This window comes from Arachis duranensis, chromosome 2 (assembly GCF_000817695.3).
Source record: "Arachis duranensis cultivar V14167 chromosome 2, aradu.V14167.gnm2.J7QH, whole genome shotgun sequence".
Taxonomy (NCBI): Eukaryota; Viridiplantae; Streptophyta; class Magnoliopsida; order Fabales; family Fabaceae; genus Arachis; species Arachis duranensis.
In genome coordinates, this window is record NC_029773.3 from 15721700 (window position 1) to 15734034 (window position 12335).

General features: G+C 37.2%; 1 protein-coding gene and 1 long non-coding RNA gene across 2 annotated transcripts; both read left to right on the forward strand.

The window, feature by feature from the left end:
- Positions 1 to 4620: 4620 nt before the first annotated feature.
- LOC107473567 (eukaryotic translation initiation factor 5-like) lies at positions 4621 to 5398 on the forward strand. The gene is made up of 2 exons (XM_016093131.3): positions 4621 to 4668; positions 4913 to 5398. The coding sequence occupies exon 2, from the start codon at positions 4934 to 4936 to the stop codon at positions 5396 to 5398; it is 465 nt and encodes a 154-aa protein (XP_015948617.1). The 5' UTR covers positions 4621 to 4668; positions 4913 to 4933.
- Positions 5399 to 10925: 5527 nt separating this feature from the next.
- LOC127744764 (uncharacterized) lies at positions 10926 to 11327 on the forward strand. Its single transcript, XR_008005794.1, has 3 exons — positions 10926 to 11036; positions 11136 to 11190; positions 11283 to 11327. It is a non-coding gene; the product is annotated as an uncharacterized LOC127744764 (long non-coding RNA).
- Positions 11328 to 12335: the final 1008 nt, after the last annotated feature.

A 12335-nucleotide genomic window follows, 5' to 3' on the forward strand; every position in this document is an offset into this window, starting at 1 on the left:
AATTCTGTTGCATTAGAGAAACTAATTGAGGCTTAAGCTCAAAGTTGTTTGCTCTAATGGCAGGGATAGAGATGCTTCTCCCATAGAAGTCGGGAGTAGGTGCAGTAAAGTCACCCAGCACCTTCCTTGCATTGTTGGGATTGTTGTTGTTTTCGGCTACCATGGGTTCTTCTTCTTTGAAGATTTCTGTTAGGTCCTCTACAGAGAGTTGTGCCTTAGCTTCTCTTAGCTTTCGCTTCAAGGTCCTTTCAGGTTCAGGGTCAGCCTCAGCAAGAATGCTTTTGTCTTTGCTCTTGCTCATATGAAAGAGAAGAGAACAAGAAAATATGGAATCCTCTATGTCACAGTATAGAGATTCCTTGAGGTGTCAGAGGAAAAGAAAAATAGAAGGAAGAGGGAGAAGAATTCGAACTTAGTGAGATAGAGTTCAAATTGTGCATTGAGGAGGAGTGGTATTCCATAAATAGAAGGATGTGAGAAGAGGGGAAGAGATTTTCAAAAATTAAGTAAAAGATTTTAAAAACATTTTGAAAAACATTAATTGATTTTCGAAAACCAAAAGTGGAAAAGAAATTAAGTGATTTTTGAAAAAGATTTTGAAATGAGAAATTAAAAAGATATGATTGAAAACTATTTTGAAAAAGATGTGATTAAAGAGATATGATTGAGAAGATATGATTTGAAAAACATTATAAAAAGATTTGATTTTGAAAATTTTGAAAACCTGAAAAAAATTTGAATTAAAAACAGAATCTTCCCTCTTGTGCCATCCTGGCGTTAAACGCCCAGAATGGTGCACATTCTGGCGTTTAACGCCCAAAGCACTACCTTTTTGGGCGTTAAACGCCCAGCCAGGCACCCTGGCTGGCGTTTAAACGCCAGTTTTCCTTCTTCACTGGGCGTTTTGAACGCCCAGCTTTTTCTGTATAATTCCTCTGCTGCATGTACTGAATCTTTAGTCCTCTGTATTATTGACTTGAAAATATAACCAAGATCAAATAAACAATGCATGCAAGACACCAAACTTAAAATGAGACACTGGACTCAAACAAGAAACATAAAAATATTTTTTTGGTTTTTATGATTTTGTAATTTTTTTGGATTTTTCGAAAATTAAGTGAAAAGAAAATAAAGATATCAAAATTCTTAATTAGAATTCCAGGAATCATGCAATGTTAGTCTAAAGCTTTACTCTAAAGGAATTAGACATGGATAGCCAAGCTTCAACAGGACATTGCATTCAAGAGCTAAATTGATGAGAATCAATCAGCCTTGGTGATGATAAGAACATCACCTTGAAACACTAGAATTCATTCTTAAGAACTCTGAAAAAATACCTAATCTAAGCAACAAGATGAACCATCAGTTGTCCAAACTCAACAATCCCCGGCAACGGCGCCAAAAACTTGGTGCTGTTGGCGGATCGAAAATTTGGCACTGATGTTACAGGACCAAAAGCCTGCCGAAAACTCGAACAATCCCCGGCAACGGCGCCAAAAACTTGGTGCACGAAATTGTGATCATCAATGGTGCCATCAACATGGAACGCACAATTGCAATCTCAACTCTTTATCACAACTTCGCACTACTAACCAGCAAGTGTACTGGGTCGTCCAAGTAATAAACCTTACGCGAGTAAGGGTCGATCCCACAGAGATTGTTGGTATGAAGCAAGCTATGATTACCTTGTAAATCTCAGTCAGGCAGATTCAAATGGTTATAGATGATGAATAAAACATAAAGATAAAGATAGAGATACTTATGCAATTCATTGGTGAGAACTTCAGATAAGCGTATAAAGATGCTTTGTCCCTTCCGTCTCTCTGCTTTCCTACTGTCTTCATCCAATCCTTCTTACTCCTTTCCATGGCAAGCTGTATGTTGGGCATCACCGTTGTCAATGGCTACAGTCCCGTCCTCTCAGTGGAAATATTCAACGCACCCTGTCACGGCACGGCTATTCAGCTGTCGGTTCTCGATAGAACAATAGTAATTGCATTAATACTCGAGGTACAGCAGAGCTCCACACCTTAATCTATGGTGTGTAGAAACTCCACCGTTAAAAATACATAAGAACAAGGTCTAGGCATGGCCATGAGGCCAGCCTCCCAAAGAGGGTTCAATCATACAAGCATGATCAAAAGATGAAAATACAATAGTAAAAGGTCCTATTTATAGGGAACTAATAGCTTAAGAATTACAAAGATGAGTAAAAGACATAAAAATCTACTTCCGGGCCCACTTGGTGTGTGCTTGGGCCAAGCAATGAAGCATTTTCCTGTAGAGACTTCTCTTGGAGTTAAACGCCAGCTTTTATGCCAGTTTGGGCGTTTAACTCCCAATTAGGTGCCAGTTCCGGCATTTAACGCTGGAATTTCTGTAGGTGACTTTGAACGCCGGTTTGGGCCATCAAATCTTGGGCAAAGTATGGACTATCATATATTGCTGGAAAGCCCAGGATGTCTACTTTCCAACGCCGTTGAGAGCGCACCAATTGGGCTTTTGTAGCTCCAGAAAATCTATTTTGAGTGCAGGGAGGTCAGAATCCAACAGCATCTGCAGTCCTTTTCAGTCTCTGAATCAGATTTTTGTTCAGGTCCCTCAATTTCAGCCAGAAAATACCTGAAATCACAGAAAAACACACAAACTCATAGTAAAGTCCAGAAAAGTGAATTTTAACTAAAAACTAATAAAAATATACTAAAAACTAACTAAATCCTACTAGAAACATACTAAAAACAATGCCAAAAAGCGTACAAATTATCCGCTCATCAATGATCAATCACTACGAGGTACCAGTGTTCATGACCTTCGTCAGTAGTTTCAGATACAGGGATAAAGACCTAATCAAGAGAAAGTCATTTTAGTTATTAAAATTATTTTATGCCAATATTTGCTAATATGAATTTAAATGATATAAACTTACTCTTTTTAAGCAGTCAACTTTGCCTAAATAAACATATGTGATACAAGACGGTAGACGGTTGGGATCCAATTTTGTTTTCTCTGACAGATACATTATTTCAGCCACTAGTTTATATGCGCAATACAAATAATAACTACCAATATTATTTTAGTATACACTTCTATATACTTACCGCAAAAGTTGTGGGTAAAAACCAATAACCACTTTCTCTGGTCAACCCTGTCTTCATCATATCTGCTACTAAGTCTAGCACAAGAGAAACGATTGGCTTTTCTGGCATCAAGCTCCTGAATACATCTCTGCGAGCTGTAAGCTCTGAAAATACTATATCCTCCTCGTAGCTGCCAAAGATAATTTAACATAAATAAAAATAGCTAAAAAAATTAACAACACCGTTAACAAATAAAATTCTAATTGAGTTTACTTACTTATCCATCAAATGATTACCATACAAGTATGCTGGAATTGCAAGTTCAGTATCGTCCAAACCCATTGAAACTGTTGGTCTAAAACAGACTTGCACCCAGTAAATGTATAAAAAAAACTGCTATAAGTGAAATAATAATAATAATAATAATAATAAACTACTTATTACTTAGTACTCACACTAGGTAGCTCTAATCCAGGAATATTGATTGGAGCAAGTGAATTTGTTCTCCTTTTTTTAGCAATGGAGAGATCTGTCTTGGCCGGTCGAACCGTGAACCGGTGAGCAAGACGGTTCGGCTAGAAGCTATAATCACTAAATTAAAAAATCGTTATTGAACCGTCGAACCGACTAGGAACCGATTGGTCGAACCGAACCGAAATCCGACCGGTTTTCAAAAAAATTTCACCAAACGGCGCCGTTTCGTTCATTGTGGAACAATGTTCTAAAAACCGGACCGGACAGGCCAGTTGAACCGGTTCAACCGGGAACCAGTGCAGAAAATAGTCTACTCCTCCTACTAAAACCGCTGATAACAAAACCGCTAGAAAATCGCTGAATCGGCCGGTTGGACCGGACCGGGAACCGACCTGTTTGTATAACACGCCGTCGTTTTGATTTTGTTAAGAACGTCGAACCGGTCAAAAACCGGTTAGTCGAACCAAACCGGGACCCGGCCAGTTTTTTGAATTTTTGCAAAAAGCCAAAAACGGCGCTGCTTGGATTCAAAAAACTTCATATATGCATTTTCGACAAGGTTCTAAAAATCGGTTCAAACCGGTCGATCGAACTGTGAACCGGTGAGCAAGACGGTTCGGCTAGAAGCTATAACCACTAAATAATAAAAAATCATTATTGAACTGTCGAACCGGCCAGAAACCGGTCGGTCGAACCGAACCGGAACCCGACCGATTTTCAAAAAAACTTCACCAAACGGTGCCGTTTCGTTCATTGTGGAAACCCTAATTACGTGAACCTCTTCCCCAAAATCCAAACGAAGCACTCTGCCACTCTCTCACTCAAGCGACCATCCTCCTCCTTCCTCTCCAACTCGAGCTCCTCCTTCACTCCCACACATGCTTCATCCAGCCACCGCCGTCGAAGCCACCGCCTTGCTTGCCGGTCGTCTCCGGCGCTGTTCGAACTTCGAAGCCACCATCGTCGCCGCAACTGGTCTCGCCTCGTTCCTCCATCGTGCAACCACTGTCCCGCCACGTCGTCTCTGTTTCACCGCGTCAGCCCCACTGTCGTGCTCCTTGTCCCGCTTTGTGCTCTGTCTTGAAGGATCTAGTTCGTTCCTTAATTGATTGAGCAGGTAAGTACTTTCATCTTCCCCCTTGACTAAGCCTGGTCGAGTTGGATTTTTCACAATGATACTACAATCTCTGCTTTCTTTAGAAGTTTTTTTTAACCGTAATTGTTGTTTTAAACTTTTAATTGGTTAGTTAATCTATAAATTTTCATCTTGCTTCTTCAATTGTTGTTATCATTGGTCATTACTGTGATTTAGGATTGTTAATGATCTTGAATATTGATTTTGATATGATCTGATATGTAAGGGTTCTGAGAATGGTGACACTATGAACTATGCAACTGTGGTTAGGGAAGTGAAAGCATATTTGAAGAAAGGTGTTGCAGCGAAGGAATTGCAGTCACATATTGCTGCATTTCCTGTATCTGCTCAGGAGAAGATGAATGCACTTCTTGAAGGATTATTTGATGTCGTCGAAAAGGCGTTTGGAAAAGAAGCTACCAAGAGAAAGAATCACCTTGCTGGTGTAGTTGCTGGAGATGACGAGGGATCGCAGCTGTTATTACTCAATGCTGCTGAGGAGTTCTGTTACAAGAAAGGTAGCAATGAGTTTAATGAGGTTGCACTTTTTCTAAATTTCCTCTATGATGTTGATTTGGTGGAAGAAGAGCACGTTGTGCATTCGTATTCAAAGGGACTGAAGGGTGATAAAAAGGACTCTCAAATATGGAAGAATGCTCAACCATTCATTGATTGTCTTCGGAATGCTGAATCAGAATCGGAGGAAGAATGAGAAAAGTTTGTGCTCAGTTATTGAATTAGTGGAACTGCATATTCAAGGGTTTAATGTGGATTTCAGTGTTTCTTTTAAGTATTTTCATTTGTTGAATTGGTTTCTCTCTTAGAGATGAATCAGAATCAGAATGCTATCCATCCAGGATGGTTAAACTAGTTAGCTATATGTTATAGAACTCTGGTTTTGGTCGTTTCTGCTTCTCCTGTATAATACTTAAGTGGTTCTTGATGTTTGAAATGGCTTGTACTTGCTTCTTAAGCAAAACCATGAGAGATAAATGTAACACTGATGTTAGTTTTGCAGTTTATTGTTGCTTCTTAATCTTAGGCATTGCCATATTTGAAAGGATAAAAATACAAACATCGAGAAGTGAAAGTATTTATGGAGATGCATATTTTTATGGTTTTAGGATTTCAACAAAACTAAACAAAAAGAAGCCATTTTTTTCGATTGACTAGGTTACAACTTACAACAGAACTTGGTATTACAGTAGAAGTAGCATCACCTTGTCCTAACTGCACACAACCAGTGTTGATATTACAGCAAAAGTAGCATCACCTTGTCCTAACTGCACACAACCAATGACACTCCTAAAGTGATGAGAAAGGTTTTATGTGACTTTGATTGGTACCAACTTTGAATTGGTACCAACGATTTAAGTATACTACTAGTCTCCTACTTGCCAATAAACTTATCATAATGTAGTGGCAACAATTCAGTAGTTTTTGGATTAATCCTCATTGCTTCTAACTAGTATTGTCCTATCTGAAGAGGTTCAATCTTGATAAACAACTAAGTATTACCCTCATTGCTTCTACTGGTATATAACAAATACTTCAATCTTGATATACAAAATGATATTTCATTAACCAACACAATTTAGTGCAATGCTACAACAGGTTTAGTGTGGTTTTAGTCATCTTTAAGCCAATGACGGATCACAAATACAACAAAATAAATGCAAATTCCTATAGAAATCGATAAACCAATGATCCTAACAAACAAAGAGGATTGATATGCATCCTGAATAAAAGCATTTCATAGCCAATACCACACAAGAGACATAATGGAACCAATTGTAGCCCCAACAACCACCTGGATGAAGAATGGGTATAGGCTGTGTATCCATCATTATACCCAGCAATATGACCTCACGTATCATACCAGCATTCCCAAAGTTCAGAACTAGAACAGAAGCATCAAACGATAAAGGACAACTAGCTATCAATTGTCCATAAAATATAGGTTCATAACGGCCCCTCTGAACAAATGTGTTCCATGCATCTTCAACAATTTGAGGATCTGGTGCATTCAGAGATTTTTGAAGCAAAACTGCCATCAAAACCATGATAGTTAATCAATGTACAGAGAATTAAATGAAAAAGCGGGAGAAAAAAGAGAGGAATGGAGAAAGAGAAGGGGGGTGGGATAATGAAAATTACATCTACAATCAGTAAGGCATTTAAAATTATCAAATATTCTGCAACATCCAAGTTACAGTATTTAAAGTTATTGCCCACTCTAGATGAATAAACTCAAGCACTACTATAAGCAGTCTTAAAAATTCAACTTAAATAGAGATTTTTAACACTATGATTTAATAAAGCCCACAACTGTGAAGAGATATTAGAGCAATATTTGGTAAATATACAAATATTCAAAGTGCTATAGGGATAGAGTTTTCATATAAAAAGCATTAGTAACTAGAGTTTTCCTATAAAAAGCATTGATGATGATAATAATAATAATAACAACAACAATAACAATAATGATAATTACAACAGTTTCTGCTCAAGATATCAAGATTATATTAACTAACCTTTTGGATCATTGATAGTCTTAGATCCAGCACAGCACAGTGAAAGGGGTTGATAGAATGCTTTTAAGAGATTGTGATTAGGTGGTTACACATTCTGTTTTTTCCTCCAGTTTTTGAGTTTAGGGTGGTAGTTATCTTTTCAGTATAGCCTTGTAAGTACTAGGTTCTGGTGGTGAACAAATCTATATATTTAAAAAAGTGAAACTTGTTTAGTGCAATTTTGATGAACAAGGTGCTTGTAGTTGGGAACTCAAATCTTCTATCCCATTTTTCTGTGTGAATAATTTTGAAGATGTTGGGTTTGAGAATCTTGAAATAGAAGAAAAAGGGAGGTCTCATGATTTTACAGGTGTTAGATTTTCATTGAAAGAACTAAGGAGACAGGAAAATCCAAAAATGGGATAGAAGATTTCACTTCCCTAATGAGACTTGTACCTTACTCATTGATTTTCTTTACTAATGTCATATTCCCAATCCCCCCAATTTATGTCATGTGCAAGGAGTAATTGTTACTTGTTAGTTCCTATAAATAAATTAAAAAAGAAAAAAAATTGTTTTTTATTCTATGGTCATCTTGAATAGCTTATTCTTGGTATAAAGTATAGGAAGCATTTCAAGTGCACCGGGAGTACCGGTGCACCAGTTGTTTTAACCGTTGATCTGAATTATAAAAAATATATATAATATATATTAATTGAAATCAACGGTTAAAACAACTGGTACACCGGTGCTCCCTGGAGCACTTGAAATGTTTCCTAAAGTATAAACCACTTCTTCCTAGTTATCATACAAAATGCCTTTGTATTATAGATAGAGGTTCTTATACCCAAATAATTTTTACCAAGTTTTCAATGCCTAGCAAGTAAATATTGTAAATATGTATTATTTAGGGTCACTTTGATAAAAAGATAATATTATGTTGGTGTTGTAAAAACTGATTAAATTATAGTATCTGTATTTTAATCCTATCATGAAAATTTGTTCAAACACATTTGTCCCTCTCAAAGCAGCTTCTTTCTTCTTTCTTTTTCATTTTTTCTTTAAGAAAAATAATTTTGTAGACTTTCAAAGCATACTACAACTAATTGGGCTACTATAGTAATACTTCTAATTGAGCTACTCATGGCTATTTGGCCCCATTTCTGTTACAGAAATTTAAACTAATCGTCTCTCTTTCCTTTTTCTTTTTTAATTTATTTATTTTTTATCCTATTTCCTTAATACATTTTTTACCTCAGATAAAGAAAACGTGTTAAAATCAGATATTAAAATTCAAAGTAGGTTTGGTACCGGTTATTTCTTGTGTTTATTATGTACAAGAACAAATCAAACCTACATATAAAATGAAGAACCATGAACAGGAGGGTTTATTATTTGCTTGGAATGTGGGGTGTAGAAGTATCATTTTGGAGGGTGATGCAGAGTTATCGAGAGAGAGAAGACAAGAATTCAACCATTCTCACAATGGCACTACTGCAGGATATCCTTAAATATGTTGGCTGGTTTATAGGTTTAGTAGTTGTATAGTTGTATTGTTTCTAGGGAATATAATAAAGCGACCAATTTTCTAGATCAGCAACATAATAAGCATAAAAGTATATCAAGCAATTAATCCTACAAGAGAATCCAAGCATGCAGCTGTTACAAGGCGCCCTTCCAAGTTTAGTAAGGAAAGCTTTTGCAACCCTGAAATGAACCAGGACATCATCGAAAATTAATGAAGTATAGATAATTATGAAATACTGAAACTCAAGAATTCTGTTCAAACTGGCAAGTTGAGATGCTAGTATTGTATATCGGTACTGTTTATAGTTCACACTGTAACATGTCTACTTACTAACATAAACAATATCAACTACAGAAATTACAAGGACAAATGGAAAAATAAAGAGACTTTTCCAAGAATGATTTATACAACTGAAGTCTACATCAAAGAAATGAAGCACAAGGAAGATTGGATATATAACTGAAATTTTTCCCTCGAAAAGACAAACTGATTGGTTGATAGCTGCATTCAGAATTATAACCATATATTCACATAAAAACAGAAAACAAAGAAAAATCCATGAAAGAAGATTAAAATGCTAGGTTGAACCTATAAAATAAAATCCTGATTGTTCTGAACCGTGAACCGGTATAAAAAACAATTCGATCATATATTAAAATCGAAAGATTCAGAAACCGTCGTTGGACCGTCGAACCGGTCGAAAATCATTCGGTCGAACCGAATTGGGACCCGACCGATTTTCTAAAATTTGCTCAAAACGGTGCCGTTGGTTAGGGGAACCCTAACCAGTAACCAAAACGCGCAGCACCTTCTTGGCCTCTCCTCTCTCACAGTCTCACTCAGCCACTCTCCTCCTCCTCACTCCCTCACTTCCCTCTCTCTGGCCTCTGAACGAACACACTGAAGAACGCAGAGAAGACAGAAGAGAACTCGAACGCAGCTTGGAGGAAGCACCGAAGCAGCCATCTCTCATCGCCGTTCCTCAACGTCCAGCCACCGCCGCTGCTACAGCTTCAGTGCAACGTTGCCCTTGTTCGCCGCCGATCCGCCTCCTTTTTGGCCAAGCTTCTGCGTCTGTTTTTTGGCCAACCCTCGTTCGAGCTGCTTAGCCCTCTGTTCAGTCCTCTATGCAGCGTGTTCGAGCCTCTGTTCAGCCTCTGTTCCGCGGCCTTTCAGCCACCGTTCCGCCATTGTCTGCCTCCATTCAGCCATCTCCGTCGCGATTTAAAGCTCATCCCTTTCCCTGTACTGTTTTGCTTTCAGAACTGCTCATCCTAGGGTGATTTTTTCCTCCTTCTTGTTCTTTTTTGTATTAATTATTGTTTTTTTATTGTTGTTTTCATGGTTAGTATGTTTTCTAGTGCTTATTTTGTTGTTAGTTTGCTGTAGTTTAAAATGTTAATTCTTCTTGTTATTTTGATTTCCAGTTTTAATTGATCTTATTAACTTGTTAATTTGATAAATTATTGTTTTGGTGTTGTTCTCTACCTTTTGATTGTTATATTATGTTTTGTTGTGGTTGATTTAATAAATTGTTCATTGAGTGGAAGATGAAAACTTGCCATGGTAAAATTGCTCCTGCCATGTTAAACTGCTCCTAATTGTTTAGTATGGCTCAATCCATGCTTCCAAAGAGATTCTACCACCATGCTTGGACCTTCTCTCTGAGGTTGGTCCTGTGACGATTAAGGATGTAAATCTTGTGTCCCACTTTAGGAATTAACTTTTTAGTTTCTTTTTTAAATTGGGTATCGAAATTTTGTTTGTTGATCCTAGTAATTTTGTTTGTTGATATGTGAATATATTCTTTCATATTCCTCACTAAGTCGTAGTGATCTGTATGCCTTTGATCCCATAGCCTTTGTATTGTTGCATATTGGTAGATAGAAGGTATCAAATTTTGTGACATATCTATTATGTTGCTTATCTAGAAAATTGGTCGCTTTATTACATTCCCTAGAAACAATACAACTATACAACTACTAAACCTATAAACCAGCCAACATATTTAAGGATATCCTTCAGTGGTGCCATTGTGAGAATGGTTGAATTCTTGTCTTCTCTCTCTGGAAACAATTTAAGAAATTTAGGAGTACATATTTATTAGTCTCTAAAATTTGAACTATTAGTCTCTAAAATTTGAGTTAGGTAATTTAGTATTTTTAATGATGATGTTTAGGATAAAATAAATTTCTATGCAGACTTCAGCATCAGGTAGAGCATGTAGAGATGCTGCAGCACGCGCTATGCGGGGTTGGCACTCACAACGTCTACTAGGCAATGGTGAAGTTGGTGACGCCATTATTAAGGTCTGGTACAATTCTGAAGTTGTGATTAATTGACATTTTCTCTGTCCTTGTTTTTACTTTTTACACTGTATAATTGTTTAATACTTTTGTTTTTCTTAGGATAGGAATTCTGTGTCTATGCAAAAACGTGAAAAAGAGCAGCTTAAAAGCATCAGTATGGCCCTTCATCCTATTGCTACCATTCCTAACAGGATTGTAGTTGTTAAATGATTCTCTCAGTATTTGATTCCCTTCACTTTGGCTCAGATTTACTTAAACGCAAGAAACCATCGTATATGGACAATGCAGTCAAAGCTACACGTACTAAACCGTGTAAACCACAGTAAGACACATTTACTTCATTTTCTACAGCTCTGTTTATCCTTTGTGTTAAGCTTACTACTTATCTGTTTGTATGGTTAATGGTTGAAATATGCTGCCAGCCTATGCTTGGCACTTTAGTTCACTCGCTGACTTGCCTGCCTGTGTTGATATATGTGACTGGTAGAGATACAGCTGTGATTGATATTGGACCTCCTGCTGATTGGGTAAAAATCAATGTGCAAAAAACTGTAAGTAGCTTATCTTGTGTTCAAGTAGAATATAATTTTTATATGCAATTTCCTCATTGCAATCGAAACTTTTGTGTGCAGAAGGATTGCTTTGAGGTATATGCTTTAGTTCCTGGTCTACTTCGAGAAGAGGCAATAGCATATATTAGGAAAGAGAAGAGGTATATACTTTAGTTCCTGGTGAAAATATAACAGATTTCAGTCTGACATCTGCTGCATTGGATACTGATGAGCGGATAATTTATACGCTTTTTGGCATTGTTTTTATATAGTTTTTAGTAAGTTTGAGCTACTTTTAGGGATGTTTTCATTAGTTTTTATGTTAAATTCACATTTCTGGACTTTACTATGAGTTTGTGTGTTTTTCTATGATTTCAGGTAAATTCTGACTGAAATTGAGGGATTTGAGCAAAACTCTGAAGAAGGCTGACAAAAGGACTGCTGATGCTGTTGGAATCTGACCTCCTTGCACTCAAAATGGATTTTCTGGAGCTACAGAACTCCAATTGGCGCGCTCTCAACGGCGTTGGAAAGTAGACATCCAGGGCTTTCCAGCAATATATAATAGTCCATACTTTATTCGAAGAATGACGACGTAACTTGGCGTTGAACGCAAGTTCATGCTGCTGTCTGGAGTTAAACGCCAGAAAAACGTCATAATCCGGAGTTGAACGCCCAAAACACATCATAACATGGAGTTCAACTCCAAGAAAAGCCTCAGCTCGTGGATAGATCAAGCTCAGCCCAA

What these genes read in the sequence shown, in the direction of transcription:
- LOC107473567 (XM_016093131.3), top strand. Translation starts at nt 4,934, where the DNA reads ATGAACTATGCAACTGTGGTTAGGGAAGTGAAAGCATATTTGAAGAAA.